The sequence below is a fragment of the Hypomesus transpacificus genome, chromosome 23 (assembly GCF_021917145.1).
Source record: "Hypomesus transpacificus isolate Combined female chromosome 23, fHypTra1, whole genome shotgun sequence".
In the NCBI taxonomy this organism is placed as follows: domain Eukaryota; kingdom Metazoa; phylum Chordata; class Actinopteri; order Osmeriformes; family Osmeridae; genus Hypomesus; species Hypomesus transpacificus.
This window is the reverse complement of record NC_061082.1, coordinates 32,161-46,106: the sequence shown is the minus strand read 5'-3', so window position 1 is coordinate 46,106 and position 13,946 is coordinate 32,161. Positions and strand designations below refer to the sequence as shown.

The 13,946-nt window shown below is 50.1% G+C and overlaps 2 protein-coding genes across 3 annotated transcripts; one reads left to right on the top strand and one right to left on the bottom strand.

Annotated features, from left to right (window-relative positions):
• Positions 1–2,974: 2,974 nt before the first annotated feature.
• Positions 2,975–11,005, top strand: nop14 (NOP14 nucleolar protein homolog (yeast)). The gene is made up of 19 exons (XM_047047765.1): positions 2,975–3,118; positions 3,358–3,540; positions 3,621–3,755; positions 3,888–4,029; positions 4,268–4,416; positions 4,684–4,821; positions 5,003–5,125; positions 5,289–5,420; positions 5,681–5,996; positions 6,576–6,706; positions 6,841–6,926; positions 7,421–7,556; positions 7,667–7,768; positions 8,299–8,452; positions 9,061–9,220; positions 9,909–10,056; positions 10,180–10,298; positions 10,463–10,618; positions 10,771–11,005. The coding sequence occupies exons 2-19, from the start codon at positions 3,358–3,360 to the stop codon at positions 10,865–10,867; spliced, it is 2,607 nt and encodes an 868-aa protein (XP_046903721.1). The 5' UTR covers positions 2,975–3,118; the 3' UTR covers positions 10,868–11,005.
• A 191-nt stretch (positions 11,006–11,196) lies between these two features.
• On the bottom strand, positions 11,197–13,927 carry LOC124485980 (desmin-like). 2 transcript variants are annotated; one of them, XM_047047923.1, is made up of 4 exons: positions 13,321–13,927; positions 12,247–12,918; positions 11,969–12,009; positions 11,546–11,800 (listed from the first exon to the last, which is right to left on the bottom strand). In XM_047047923.1, the coding sequence occupies exons 1-3, from the start codon at positions 13,790–13,792 to the stop codon at positions 12,005–12,007; spliced, it is 1,149 nt and encodes a 382-aa protein (XP_046903879.1). In that variant the 5' UTR covers positions 13,793–13,927; the 3' UTR covers positions 11,546–11,800; positions 11,969–12,004. The 2 variants fall into 2 exon arrangements, with proteins under 2 accessions (XP_046903878.1, XP_046903879.1); XM_047047922.1 differs by lacking the exon at positions 11,969–12,009 and having other exon boundaries at positions 11,197–11,638; positions 12,459–12,918.
• Positions 13,928–13,946: the final 19 nt, after the last annotated feature.

The following is a 13,946-nucleotide window of genomic DNA, read 5'->3' as shown; positions in this document are numbered from 1 at the left end:
GTGTGATCTGAAGGTGATGGTGGTCTGGTGAAAGCACCATGGCACCCAGGCTAGGTCAGGGACAGATCAAGTACATCAAGGCTGTTGTCATGTAGGTGCTAGTTACAATGATGAGTTAGTACTCTTCATTACTGCTGACTGTCCTGACTGGAAAGAAAGAAAGTATGTCCTTTTATAGTTGGCTAATAAATAGCTCATTGGTGTTGGCTTGATTTGTGCTTCAGTACTGACGGACAGTTTAGCTAATCTGATTATTGGCTGGCCTGTGAGCAGTGTTTTCTCTAGTCGACGGAAAGGCTTGAGGGTGATTAGCCCACGTTCTGGTGTTAGCTCTAGTAATAATACAACTCCTAGTACCCTCTCCAGCAGCCTCTAGTGGTTGTTTTCAGCTCCTCAGGCCCTGTGAACCAACCGTTTTCAGGCTGACCTGACTGTGTTACCTCCTCTCCCTCCCTCCCCCCCCCCCCCCCCCCCCCCCCCCCCCCCCAGAGTCCCAGCCTGATCACACCTTTAAGGACGAGAGCGACGCAGCCACCATGAGACAGACCCTCCCCGACCTCACCCCGGACGACCCCTCTGACGCCCCCCCCCCTCCCCGCAGAAGACCCCACGCCCGCCGCCACAGAGCCGGCTGAGGGGGAGGAGCCCGCCTATGCCCCCGAAGACCCCGCCGCTGTCGGCGAGGCGGGCAGCGACGGGTCTCCCAGTAAATCACCCTCCAAGAAGAAGAAGAAGTTCCGCACGCCCTCCTTCCTGAAGAAGAACAAGAAGAAGACAGAGACCTAATCCCACATCACGCCACTTCCCCCTTGTTGCTTTCGTCCTCCCTCCCTCCCTCTCTCTCTCCGGAGCGAGGCACGCACGCCCACACCTACACACATACACAATCACTCTCTCCTGGATTTTCCAGCTTTTTTTTCTCTTGTTTTGTCCGGCTTTTAACTTGTTATTCACCTTTTAGTGTGTGCCAATTTTATATTAAGTATACGAGTCCAAGTTGCTTTAAGGTTTTACCAGTGGCTTTCAGTGAAGAGTGGGCACTGCTGTGTGGTCCTGAGCTGCCTGTTTAGACCCACAGCCTACCATGTCTGCTTAAGCGTTTTCATCTATATTATGTCCCATATTTTTATCTTGTTTATAAAGAATATTACTAAACCTGATTAACCTCTAGAATGTAATGGGATTGTATCAAAATGTATCAAAGTGTCTTTAAAAAAAATGGACTGCAAAAAAAGGAATACTTGTACTCCTTTGTCTCATCTTTAATCTGTGGTAATTCTCAAATACTAAACTGCATACTACTGGGTGCTAATCTTTGATGTCACAGTAGCATCATAGCTGAACCCCTAACCATTCAGAAACTGGGCTATTCCAGAGGAGGCCTCCAGCCTGCCTGCGCTGTATGCCAATGCCAGGTACAGCTGGCTAATGGTCAAACTGAACTCCATGTTCTCAAGTCAGACTTGGTTCTATCTACACTGCTCTCTTATTGAGGGCCAAATTATGTAGGAGGAAGGCCACTCTGCTACTGCAGAGAAAGACCACAACAGTAAACCACACTCCCGTTTAATCAGGAGGAGTAACCCGAGTTGCTTGCTATCCTGCACTGCCTAGACTTCTGAGGAGACATAACAGATGTCAGATGCAGAGCCCAGGTCCAGGTGACCATAGTCACTATGGGATTACGATTTGAGCTGTTCCTAGGTCAGCGTTGTGATTCCTCACAACTGTCAGCCAGTAGGTTATGTATTTCCATACGGCAAAGAGGAACGTGTCCGAATGTTTCCAGAATGTTGTTTTTCTAAAAACAATATCTCCTTGTCTTGCTTTGGCCCCTCCTCAACCTAGACTTCTCTGAGGAGACAGACCAACAATAAGAGTTTCGGATTATATTTTATTTGAAGTCGAATAAAACTCCTCGTTAGTTTGATTTGATTTCCATCATTGAGCCGATGTGGCTAGCTGTGAGTGAGAGCACTGTGAATCAGACCACTGCCTGGACTCCTCCTGTCTCCACCCCCGCTTACAGACACTGTAGATACAGGGATCATTAGGACAGCTGTAAGGCATATTCATTCACTGTTAAAATGCATTACAATGCTGCATGAATGACCCCGACTCCTCACTGTTCATCATGGACTTTCCTGTGGAGATCCTTTTTTCAAATGACTGTCGCTACAAAAGACCCTCGGCCCTTAAGACACAATGGACGAGTAGGAGAGGAGCGTTTGGGAGGGATTCGATCCACTCCAGTTAAACTTGTTAAAGGTCGTCTGACAGGCTGTAGTAGGCCTACTGGGGACAATGTTGATCTCTCCTGTGAAGCTTGGTTATTAGACCACCACAACCCTGGTATTTAATGACAGTGTCAGAACCGAGCCAGCTGAGAACATGACCCTGGGTGGAGGATGTGTTGCATGGCTTTAAAAGGCTTTGAGCTTGTATCGTTTGTTGTCTTTTACACAAGGACTGTAACTCCCCCTTTCTTGGTTTTTTTTGTGCTATATTGTGCTAATAACAATACTAAGCCCCCCCTGTAGTCCAGATTTCAGTTGAGCCATGTTAACTTGTGTTGAACTTTGCAGCTCTGATGATTTGTGTTCTATGAACTGTTCGCCATGCAAAGTGGGTCTCAGATTCATCTATCGAGAACCACCGTCTGTTTGTCATGGAGTGTTTATTTTTTGTCCCATGAATTAAAAAAAAACTTCAAAACCTTGACAGCTGGTACTTGTGTGATTCATTGGAGAGTTAAACTCGATGTGTTATAGTATGCATTGTTTTTAATCCATAATATATATTTGTGTTACCATTATAATTATTTTTAGGAATACTTAAAAATAAATAAAGACTGAACGTCGTCAGCGCTTGCAGGTATCCACCATGGGGTATAGCCTACTCATTTGCGTTTAAGAGTTTCACCTCTGGTAGGCGCTGTAACAAAACCCGTTGCATGCGATTTTCTTTCGGATTGCCCTTTCACCTCAAATTCTGGCATGCTGGGTGTCTACTGCGAAACAACGTGTATTAAGACCAAATCAATGATTATAGCTCAAAATATTATTGTAAAGAGGTGTTCAACCTCTCATATTTAAAACAAGAGTATTCTGTACTGAAGGTAAAATTGTATTATGTATTTTGACTATTTGAACTCCATTTCAACGACCATTGTTTTGATGTGTACTGTATTGTGGCTAGTTAACGTTAGCGGTAGCATAGCAAATCTGCTTTGTTTTCATTAGTCAGCTAACTAATGTTACATTAAATTAGTCACAGTAACTTTTAAAACTACAGCATAAATGTATTCTGTTAAATATTGTTTCGATCGGTATCATCTGCACTGTGTTGTTCATCAAGATGGGGAAGCCACCGAAGAATCGGAGTCTGGCGGATAAGGTTCGCAAGACCAAGACGACATCGCAGATCAAGAACAACCCTTTCGAGGTTAAGATCAACAGGAAGAAGTTTGACATTCTCGGGAGGAAGAGCAAACATGATGTTGGGCTGCCAGGGGTGTCCAGGTCCAAAGCCATCAACAAGGTGATAGGGACAGACATGTGTGAGAGAGATACGATTCTTCTGTATAGAAACATGATACTGATACATGATCTTCTTCACAGCGAAAAGAAACCTTGCTGAAGGAGTACAAAACGAAAGATAAGTCCAACAAGTTCATAGACAGACGCTTTGGAGAATATGACACCAAGATGGACCCCGAGGACAAGATCCTACAGAGGTTTGCTCTGGAGAGACAGGTAGGTTTGCTTAAACCAGTTTGGATGTAGACCTCATCCCCATTTTCACCTTTGATGAGTTTGTCCCTCTTACTAACCCCACAATCTTTTGTTTGGGGCGTCACCTGGCGTTGTTCTCTCTTGATCTGTCAGCGCACGCACGACAAGAAGGACATGTACAACCTGAACCAGGATGAGGAGCTTACTCACTACGGCCAGTCTCTGGCAGAGATGGAGAAGATGAACGACCTGGTGGACAGCGACAGCGAGACAGACGAGAAGGGGCTGCTCTCTGGTGAGTTCCTGATCAAGAAAGAGAGGGTGGAAAGATGGAGTTGGAGGGGGATGGAGGGGTATTGATGGATATATTTGTTTTATTTTGGGCTAAAATTAGGTTGGGTCAGTAACCATGTAAACCAGACAAAAAAAACAAAAAAAAAGAATATTCAGTCAGCCCCAGTGTAGAAATCCTAATTGCAATCGTTCACATTTCGTACCATGTTATTGATTCGTCTCCCTCGTTCCCCACACAGCTGAGCTGACCGCCTCCCACTTCGGCGGAGGGGGGGGCCTACTGAGAAAGAAGACCCCTGGGGAGAAGGAGGAGGACGGGGGAAGCTACAGGGCTAAGTCCCGCCAGGAGCTGATTGAGGAGATGATCCTTAAGTCCAAACAGGACAAGGTAAGTCAGTGGACCTCTTCACACAGGAGACGCCGCTGTTGCAAAGTAACTCCTGATGATGATCGTTGACATGAGAAATGGCGGTTGTATACGGCCATCAAAGTGTGTTGGAACGATCTACCGAGCCTGGATAGTTTTAATGTGATGAAATGTTGGGACAAAACAAGAGAGATTTGTTCTCGTCATTCCGGAACTCTTGTGATTCTGGAATCTTCTCAAAGTTCTGCAGGGTTTCTTTAAGTTGTTGTTGTTGTTGTTGCACCTCAGAGAGAGAGACAGACCCAGAAGGAGGAGGCCCAGGTCCTGACTGAGAAGCTGGACCAGGAGTGGAAGAGCATCCATGGACTGCTGGCTCACAAGACCCCCATGGCAGAGCGCCCTGAGAGGGAGGAGGAGAAGCCCAAGGTCAGTACACAGACCTGGAGCTCTCACTGTGTTGCATCCAAAGACTCTCACATTTGATAACGGATTGACACACAGACATCTCTTTTGTCTTTTATTCTCACGACTGTTATGTCTCTCTCTCCCCCCTCCCTCCCTCCCTCCTTCCTTTCTTCCTTCCACCCTGCCTCGTTCCACGCTCCAGCTGGACGAGTATGACATGATGGTGCGTGAGCTGGGCTTCGAGATGAAGGCCCAGCCCTCTGAGAGGATGAAGACGCCGGAAGAAGTGGCCAGAGAGGAGCGCGAGAGACTTCAGAAACTGGAGGTGTGGAAATGTCCAACATGGATGAGCTGGATGATGCTTGATGCTCTTATGCTAACTCATGCTCAGCATGCATGAAACAGGGAGATGATGGGATGAATAAAGAATCAAGTCCCGTCATGGAACTAGTTTGTACTGACCATGTCCCTGGGGTGGTGTGATGCAGGCGGACCGTCTGAGGAGGATGATGGGAGAGGTAGTAGGGCCGGCCAGCCAGACCCAGACACACCTTTCAGCTGATGACCTCAATGACGGCTTCATCCTGGACCAGGATGACAGGAAGGCCCTGACCTATCAGGTATGAGCATGCAGACGTATGCTGTGTAGACTGTGATCAAGGGAGGTTGAAGCCCGATGGTGTGTTTTTATTTTATTTGTGGTCTTTTGGTCTCCGTGTTGTCTGCCCTCTCCTCCTAATAAACAGGTGCATACACAGAACATGTCATGATCATATACCTTGTCCTCTCTCTCTCTCTCTCTCTCTCTCTCTCTCTCTCTCTCTCTCTCTCTCTCTCTCTCTCTCTCTCTCTCTCTGTCTCTCTCTGTCTCTCTCTCCAGGACGGGAAGTTGAACATCGAGCAAGGGTCCGAGGATGAGGGAGAGGAGGCCGATGAAGGAGAGAGCAGCCAGGAAGAGGGGTCTGGCGAGGGGGAAGACCAGGAGGAGGAGGATGAAGAGGAGGAGGAGGAGGGGGCGAGTGGAGAAGACGACAGCCACTCGGACCTCGACTCGGAGCAGGAGAGTGGTAGAGAGGAGGAGGGGGAGGAGGACATGAGTGAAGAGAATGGCGCCCAGCCTCCGAGTCAGGCGACTGAGGAGGAGAGGAAGGCCGAGCAGGAGGCAGCGAAGGCAGAGCTCCCGTACACCTTCACAGGTAAGGAGAGCATCTCTGGAGCTTCACTGCAGTGCTGCAACTCCTGGACCTTCTCTGGCCCTGTCCAGCTTGTGCATATGAACGTCCTGACCTCCAGATGACCCCGGGCCCAAACTGAACTTCAGCCTCCCCCTCTGTATGGGGGAGTTGAGTTTGACATGCATATGCTGTGTTTGACATGTTTTTCCTCTTCTCCTCTTTTCTCCTCCTGTCCTTCCCCCTCTCCTCCTCCTGTCCTTCCCCCTCTGCTCCTCCTGTCGTTCCCCCTCTCCTCCTCCTGTCCTTCCCCCTCTCCTCCTCCTGTCCTTCCCCCTCTCCTCCTCCTGTCGTTCCCCCTCTCCTCCTCCTGTCGTTCCCCCTCTCCTCCTCCTGTCCTTCCCCCTCTCCTCCTCCTGTCCTTCCCCCTCTCCTCCTGTCCTTCCCCCTCTCCTCCTCTTGTCCTTCCCCCTCTCCTCCTCCTGTCCTTCCCCCTCTCCTCCTCCTGTCCTTCCCCCTCTGCTCCTCCTGTCCTTCCCCCTCTCCTCCTCCTGTCCTTCCCCCTCTCCTCCCCCTGTCCTTCGCCCTCTCGTCCTGTCTCAGCTCCAGAGAGCTATGCCGATCTGAAGGCCTTGCTGCAAGGCCATTCCCCGGAGATCCAGCGCCTCATAGTGGCCAGGACGCAGAAATGCAACCACCCCAGTCTGGCTGTGGGCAACAAGCTGAAGCTGCAGGTCAGTACAGACAGACAGACGATTGATTGAATGGATGATGGTAAAGTCCTGTTTAAGTCCGTTTTTTTATGGTCCGAGATCAAAAGTATGTATTTCAATTTGTGTCTTGTCATCTGAAAATCCCTGTGTATCAGAAACTGTTTGGCTTCCTGCTGGAGTACGTTGGGGAGGTTGCCACCAGGACTCCTCCAGAGCTGTGCACCGTCGACAAGCTCATCCCGTGAGTAAAGCTTGGTTTCTGCTCCTGCGGGTCTGCGTTCTTAATGTCATGTGGGGGGTGCAGGGGACCTGCTCAGCATGTGTAGTTGTGCAGCCGTGTGCCGATATTTTGGGCACTAGGCGGCGCTGTTGTGCAAAATGGTGGTTTGTTTGCTTGTAGCGCAAGGAAAACCTCACAGAAGTAGTAACTGTGTCGTTGGTAAACAATGTTATAATCTGGGAAGGCACAAAAACCTTTCTGGAATGACGCGTTGGAGAGAACTAGTGAAATCAAATGAGGAGGAGGAAATGGACAATGACTTGGAAGAACTCCTAACATTTTGCCGGAAATCGCTACTCAGTGTAACCCCTCCCTCCGCCGTCATCGTTTGTGCGGCTCTGCAGTTGACATATGTGCAGCTACACACTTAAAACAAGCTTCATGAGTCCTCTTGTGTACTACACCAACCAAAGAATATGCCACTCCCTATAACGTGTGTGTGTGTGTCTTCCCAGGCAGCTGTATGATCTGTGCCAGCTGTTCCCAGATGTTGCCTGTAAAGCCATGCAAAGCACTCTGGGAGACTCCGCCCACAGCATGGAGGAGGTCCTGGAGGTCAAAGGTCGTGCTGCCTTCCCTCGGCTGGATATGGTACACACACACACACACACGGCACGGCTAGACATGGTTCACAAGGAAAAAACATTTCCTGCATAATCCAGGTATAATTATGGTATTTTGAACTGTGTGTGTTTTTCTAGCTTCTATATCTGAAGATCACTGCCCTGCTATTTCCAACCTCGGACTTTCGTCACCCTGTCACTACCCCTGCTCTACTCTACATCAGCCAGGCTCTCTGCAAGGTAATTGTGTGTATGTGTGTGTTTTTGTGTGTGTATGTAAGAGAGAGTAGTCAACCTTACCATGGAAGTGTACAAGTATCCATTGGATGTCATCCTAGCTATTTTACAGACCTCTCTCTCCCTCTCACACTGTTCTATTTTCTCCCGTAATCCCTCCTGTCTGCCGTTTGAAAAATGTCTTTCCTGCTGTTTCATCATCTCCTATTCCTTTTGAATCAACCCTGTTTCTCTCTGTATTGGAAGGTGTGTGTGTGTGTGTGTGTGTGTGTGTGTGTGTGTGTGTGTGCGCGCGAGAGAGAGAGTGAGGGAAAGAGAGAGTGATCTTTAGACATCCACACGATTACCCCTCTCTCGCACGTCAATGCTGAGTTGTCAAACCAACAAAATAGAAAACATCTCTTGTTGTTTTCCAACTGCAGCACTGCAACCTTACGTGCTGACTTTTGGTGTGTTTCTAGCTGTCCTTCCCTCTATTTGATCCCTGTGTGTGTGTGTGTGTGTGTGTGTGTGTGTCTCCTGTGATGTCACAGTGTCCAGTGACATCTCTAGAGGACGTGACATCAGGCCTGGTCCTCTGTTGCCTGGCATTGGAGTACGTCTCCTTCTCAAAGCGCTTTCTGCCGGAGCTCATGAACTTCCTCCTAGGAACACTTCACCTGGCCGTGCCGGAGAACGCCTCAACAGGTAGACCCAGGCACGCCCCTCACACTTCCCCAGTCTGACCCTCTCTTGCCTCGTTATGGTGTCCTCATTGTAATGTGAACAGAGGAATAGACCACAGAGCCTAAATGTAGTGGGCTTGGCCTAGCTCAGTCCTCAAGGTTCTGGCCCAGTCCCAGAGGCCCCAAGTCCATCCCAGCCTAGCTCACACATGGCTGTGCTCCAGAGCTTCATGAAGCAGTATAAATACCCCCTAGTCCTGGTTCTTACTCCGGTGTTGTTGTCGGTGAGTGTGCCAGCTACCCCTCACCACAACCCAACTCCTCCTTTGCCCCACCCTAGACAGGCAGAATGTGCAGGCAGGCAGACAGACAGACACAGAGGCAGACAGACATGCACACAGACAGACTGGCAGTCACAGGGCCCGGTGAAATAGTCTCTGTGCCCCGCCAAGCCGTCATCAGTGGTCCCTCCCTACGGGGTGTCAGATCTCTGCTTTGCTGACGATGAAAATCTGCAGCTACGAGACTGCAGCTTGGCTCAAACGATGAGACAAATATACATCCCATTCACATTGTATTGTGACCAAGGCCTTTAGGATGGGTTTAGCTAATGCTGCTGCTTTGTCGCAGGTTACTCGGTGGTGCCGCCCTTCAGGCAGACAGGGAAGTGCAGCGATCTGCTGGTCCTGAGGGAGCCTGAGGCCTGCGTCTCCTGGAGCATGAAGCAGCTGCCCCTGGCTGCCATCCAGCACCTCCACCTGGCCTCCGACCAGCACGCCGACCAGCACAGGTGACATGACAACGACCAGGAGTGTCTGTCTCATATTCTCTGTCTGTCTGGTGTGTGTGTGTGTCAGGCCATCTGGTCCCTGGTCTCAGCTGGTCCATTGAGTTAGCCAGTTTAGGTTTGCAGCAACTGATGTGTGGGTGCCATGCAGCACTCATGACCAGCCCACAGGATCCTCGATGACTCAGGTCCCACAATCACTGCTCCCTACGATACACACACACACACACCTTCACAGACTTCTAATTAAATAGACACATATAACCACAACACACACACCACTTCATAGTTACTTGCCATACCCACACCCTATCACATCATACACACACATACATGACTAATGGATAAGATATCCCACTGTGCAGGCTGTGCACTGCTGCTTTTCACACAGAGGTGTCCGGTCACCCCCTAGTTGTGTAGATTCCTGCGGGACTTACAAAGACAGATGCGAGGCGCCGTGTGTGTGCGAACGGTCTCAGCACCCCGGTAATTACCCCCGCTGAAAGAAACCCCGGGGGGGGGGGAGACAGTGGGACCCTCCAGAGGAGCGACCCACTAGCTCCACCCCTGAAAATGTGTTTGTGTGTGTGAGTGGAGACGGATCGATTTGTAGTTGTGTGTGTTCTCTGCACACCCAACTCAAGTCGAGGTATTGTTCACCAGACGGTAACCTTGCCATGTTGATCCCCAGGTTGTGGTGTGTGTCCACCTGTCTGGACCTGCTGGAGCGCAGCTGTGTGCTCTACCGTGACCTCACTTCCTTTTCACACGTCTTCCAGCCGATCAGAACGCTGCTGTCGAAACACCTGCCCGTCAAAAGCTACCCCCCGCCCCTCCAGGTGAGATGAAGCCTGGGTGAGGAGGATGGAGCTACTGAGAGGGGTGGGATTTCAGGGCATCTCTGCCCTTGGTGGGATTTTCAACTGTTTTTACTAGAGGTGTGTTTGTTTCGTCTCTCCCAGGAACTCCATGGTGAGATCTTGGAGGCAATTTCCTGCGCTAAGACATCACATTCTGTTCTGGTGTTTGAGAAGAAGAAGCCTATCCCCCTCAAGCTATTCACACCCAAGATTGTGGAAGTGTGAGTGACAGCGCTGGTCAACTTCAAGAATCAAATTGAATCGAATCAATTCAATTGAACCAAAGTCCAAGAATCATATCAAACCAATCCCTTTCATTCAGTTGAACCAAATCCCATATTTTGAGGTGTTCTGAATCCCTCTCTTCCCTCCCTTACTGTTCCAGGCTGGACTATGGGAAGAAGCGAGGGAACACAAAGGATGAGAGAGAACATGAGAGGTTGAAGCACAAATATAAGAAGGAGTTTAAGGGTGCGCTGAGGGAGATCAGGAAGGATTCCCGTTTCCTGGCCCACGAGAAGCTGTCAGAGATCATGAGCAGGTATGACTCTGCAGAACCTGGTGGTATCACCATGACCCTAACCTATGACCTCACTGATTCTGACCTCTCCATATGGTTGGTTGGACCTGTGTAGTAAGTGATCCGACACGTGGTGTTCTCTTTGTGTGTGTGTGTGTGTGTGTGTGTATCAGGGATGCGGAGAGGAAGAAGAAGGTGAAGGAGTTGTTTGGCAGCCTGGCCACCCAGGAGGGAGAATGGAAGGCACTGAAGAGGAGGAAGAGGAAGTGACCTCTGCCTCTCCTATCCTCCTCTCTTTTTGAACTGATCTGTGTACAAAAACATTTTATAGTACAACCGTTGCAATCTTTCTTTTTTCTTCAACATTGTAATGTTATGCTAATTGAATAAAGATACCGTTGAATCCCCTCAACATGTCCTCATTGTGAGGTGTAAGGATTGTCAGGACATAAGTAACATTAGGAGTTATTGATATGACTTCGTCTAAATGGTTCTAACCAGCACTGGCTCGTTTTTAGAGTGCCTTCTTTAACCAGAGAGCTATGGCAGACCTTCCAGTAAATATACATGTTTTTTTTTTCCAGACCAGAACACCTGGGTGCATTCACATCAAGCTTTATTAAGTAGTACTTGGTAAACATTTATGTAAAAGTTTCAGTTCAGTAACATAAGACAGGGTTGAGTGTTACTGGGGGTCGATGGTTTGAAGAGAACTGTCCAAACACACAGATGTCAAAACTGTTGGTGAGAAGAGGAATGTTTTCTTGGATGGAGGGGGAACTGCAAAATGGTGGGCAGGTGCAGGTAGGGAGAGGAGAGTCTGGGTGCGTTGGACTGGGAAGGAGGGTGTGGTGCTGAGGGGAGAGTAGGTAGGTGCAGGTTGTGAGAAAGGATAAAGTGAAGGATGGAAGGTGGTGGGATTGGATGTATTGAGGACGGGGGGGGGGGGGTAGGGTAGGGTGAAAGGGAGGAAGGGGGGCTTGGGAAATGAGTAGGTTGAGATAGAAGGAGGTTGTGGGGTAGGGCTTGTAGGGTAGGTGGACGGTGGGAAGAAAGTGGAGACGTTGAAAGGTGAAGAACCAAGTTGAAGGGAAGCTGTAGAGTGAAGGGATGGAGGGCTGTTGTGGGGCTCTCAGACCTCCTGCGACTGGTGGAGGCTCCTCCCCATGGCAAGACTCCAAGTCCTCTCCTCTATGATGGACACTAGAGAAGAAAAACTGCTGTCACAAACCTAGAACAAACCCAGCCCCCTGGCTCCAGAGACTGTCCTAACCCTGCAAGTTAGTCTTGACAACAGAAACAGCCATGTTAAAGCAGGCAGTAGGAAGCCCAAAGGTTGTTGATGTCATAGTTGTCAAACAGGAACCTTACCGTCATGTTTGAGACTTCCCTCTGGCAGGAATGACTTTAGACTAAAATGGAAACAAAACAGGAATGTTTCAGTGGTGTGGCTTTGTAAGAAGATTTTTTTTTCTTCTTTTTCTTCTTTTTTTTTCTTCTTTCTTTCTTCTTTTTTTTCTTTAAATCAGGAAGTACATTTCGTTTGAAAATGTACTTCCTTCAGTATCTTCAGTTCACTGTCACATAGACCAACAACACCATGCAGACTTAACCTGTGATGGTGCTGTGGGCTCCGCCCTTTCACCCACCTGCAGGCTCTCCCTCTCCAGCGATGCCCAGCCTCTGCTCCTCTCCCTCCAGCAGCTTCCTGTAGGTGGCGATCTCAGCATCCAGCTTCAGCTTGATGTGCAGCAGCTCCTGGTAGTCCTGCAGGTACTTGCTCATCTCCAGCTTGGTCTCGCACAGCTGGGCCTCCAGCTGGGCGATGATGCCCTCCAGACCGCCCACCTTGTCCTGGTGGTTCACCTCCATGTCCTCCAGCTGCTGCTCCATGGCGGCGTTGCGGGCCCTCAGGCTGTCGATCTGGTTCTGCAGGTCGGACACCTGGCTGTGGAAGACGCTGATCTCCTCTTTCATGCTCTTCATCTGGCCCTCGTGCTTGCCGGCGTGCTCCTTCAGCGTGTCGAACTTGCCCTTGTACCACTTCTCCGCCTCCTGGACGTTGCGGGCTGCCACGGCCTCGATCTCCACGCGCATGTTGCGGAGGTAGGCGGCGAGGTCGGGCCGGTCGCCGTCCAGCTCGGCCGTGACCTTGGAGTCCTCGATCTGCTTCACCAGGTCGGCCACTTCCTCGTCGTGCAGCTTCTTCAGGAACTCGATCTCGGCCACCAGCTGCTCAACCCGCTTCTCCAGGTCGGCCTTCTGCAGGGTGGCATTGTCCACGTCCTGGCGGAACTCTTTCAAGATCATCTCGGCCTCCTCTGTGTATGTGTGTGTGGGGGGGGGGGGGGGAGGGAGGGAGGGAGGGAGGGAGGGAGGGAGGGAGGGAGGGAGGGAGGGAGGGAGGGAGGGAGGGAGGGAGGGAGGGAGGGAGGGAGGGAGGGAGGGAGGGAGGGAGGGAGGGAGGGAGGGAAGGAAGGAAGGAAGGAAGGAAAGGGGATGGGTCAGCTCCACAGGTCAAGTAACATGCTTTTCTTGGACACAGGGTTTCTGCAGCCTAAACAAGGCTGCCGAAAATTGAGACATTGTTGAAACACTGAATTTGCAACATTGTCACGGCTGGAAACGTTTGAGCAAATGTACTAAGAGTGTCGGTTATAAACAAGTCCTCAGTTACCACAACAGTCCTGAATGCGCCCTCGATAGTCATTCCTCAAACCTACCTTTGAGTGCCATATCCTCTTCCAGTCTCATCGTCCATATCTCAACCTCCTCCTCAATGTAGCCTCTCTCAATGTCGGCTGCTCCCTTCTCGTTGGTCAATGACTCAATCAGTTCCCTCATCTCCTTGAACTTGAGCTCGTACTCTTCTCCGACTCCGGTTGGGCCTCCCTTGAAGCGGCCTTGAAGCGCGGCCAGCTCGGCCTGGAGTGTGGCGTTCCTGTTTTCTAGCGCCTGGACCTTCCCGATGTAGCCGGCAAACTTGACGTTCAGCTCCTGCATTTCTTCCTTCTCGTTGGCATGGTGCTGATGGATCTCAGTGCCAACCTCCACCGCGCTGCCCTGGAAACCGGAGCGGCCTCGGTTGTTGTACGAGGATCCGCGGCAACGGGACGGGGACGGGCTCTGGACGCGCATCCTGCTGGATGAGCCGCTCACCTGCAGAGTTTTCTGGGAATAGGAGGATCCTCTCATTTTGGCTGTGTGTGTGTTACGAGTGTGCAATGAAAGCCACAGTTGATCTTGTAACAATAGGCTGGGTTTCCTCAGAAGTAGATCCTCTAGTCCGAGAAGTCCTCTTCTCCTGTCGCTGCTTGTTATCTTGCTGAACCACCTTGCCAACTGATGC

What these genes read in the sequence shown, in the direction of transcription:
- nop14 (XM_047047765.1), top strand. Translation starts at nt 3,358, where the DNA reads ATGGGGAAGCCACCGAAGAATCGGAGTCTGGCGGATAAGGTTCGCAAG. An exon ending in GCTCCCGTACACCTTCACAG is followed by an intron (nt 5,997 to 6,575) that starts GTAAGGAGAGCA and finishes GTCCTGTCTCAG; the next exon opens with CTCCAGAGAGCTATGCCGAT. An exon ending in CTGTCAGAGATCATGAGCAG is followed by an intron (nt 10,619 to 10,770) that starts GTATGACTCTGC and finishes TGTGTGTATCAG; the next exon opens with GGATGCGGAGAGGAAGAAGA.
- LOC124485980 (XM_047047922.1), bottom strand. Translation starts at nt 13,792, where the DNA reads ATGAGAGGATCCTCCTATTCCCAGAAAACTCTGCAGGTGAGCGGCTCA. An exon ending in AGAGGATATGGCACTCAAAG is followed by an intron (nt 12,919 to 13,320) that starts GTAGGTTTGAGG and finishes ACACATACACAG; the next exon opens with AGGAGGCCGAGATGATCTTG. An exon ending in CTGGAGGACATGGAGGTGAA is followed by an intron (nt 11,639 to 12,458) that starts CCACCAGGACAA and finishes TCTTCCCACCGT; the next exon opens with CCACCTACCCTACAAGCCCT.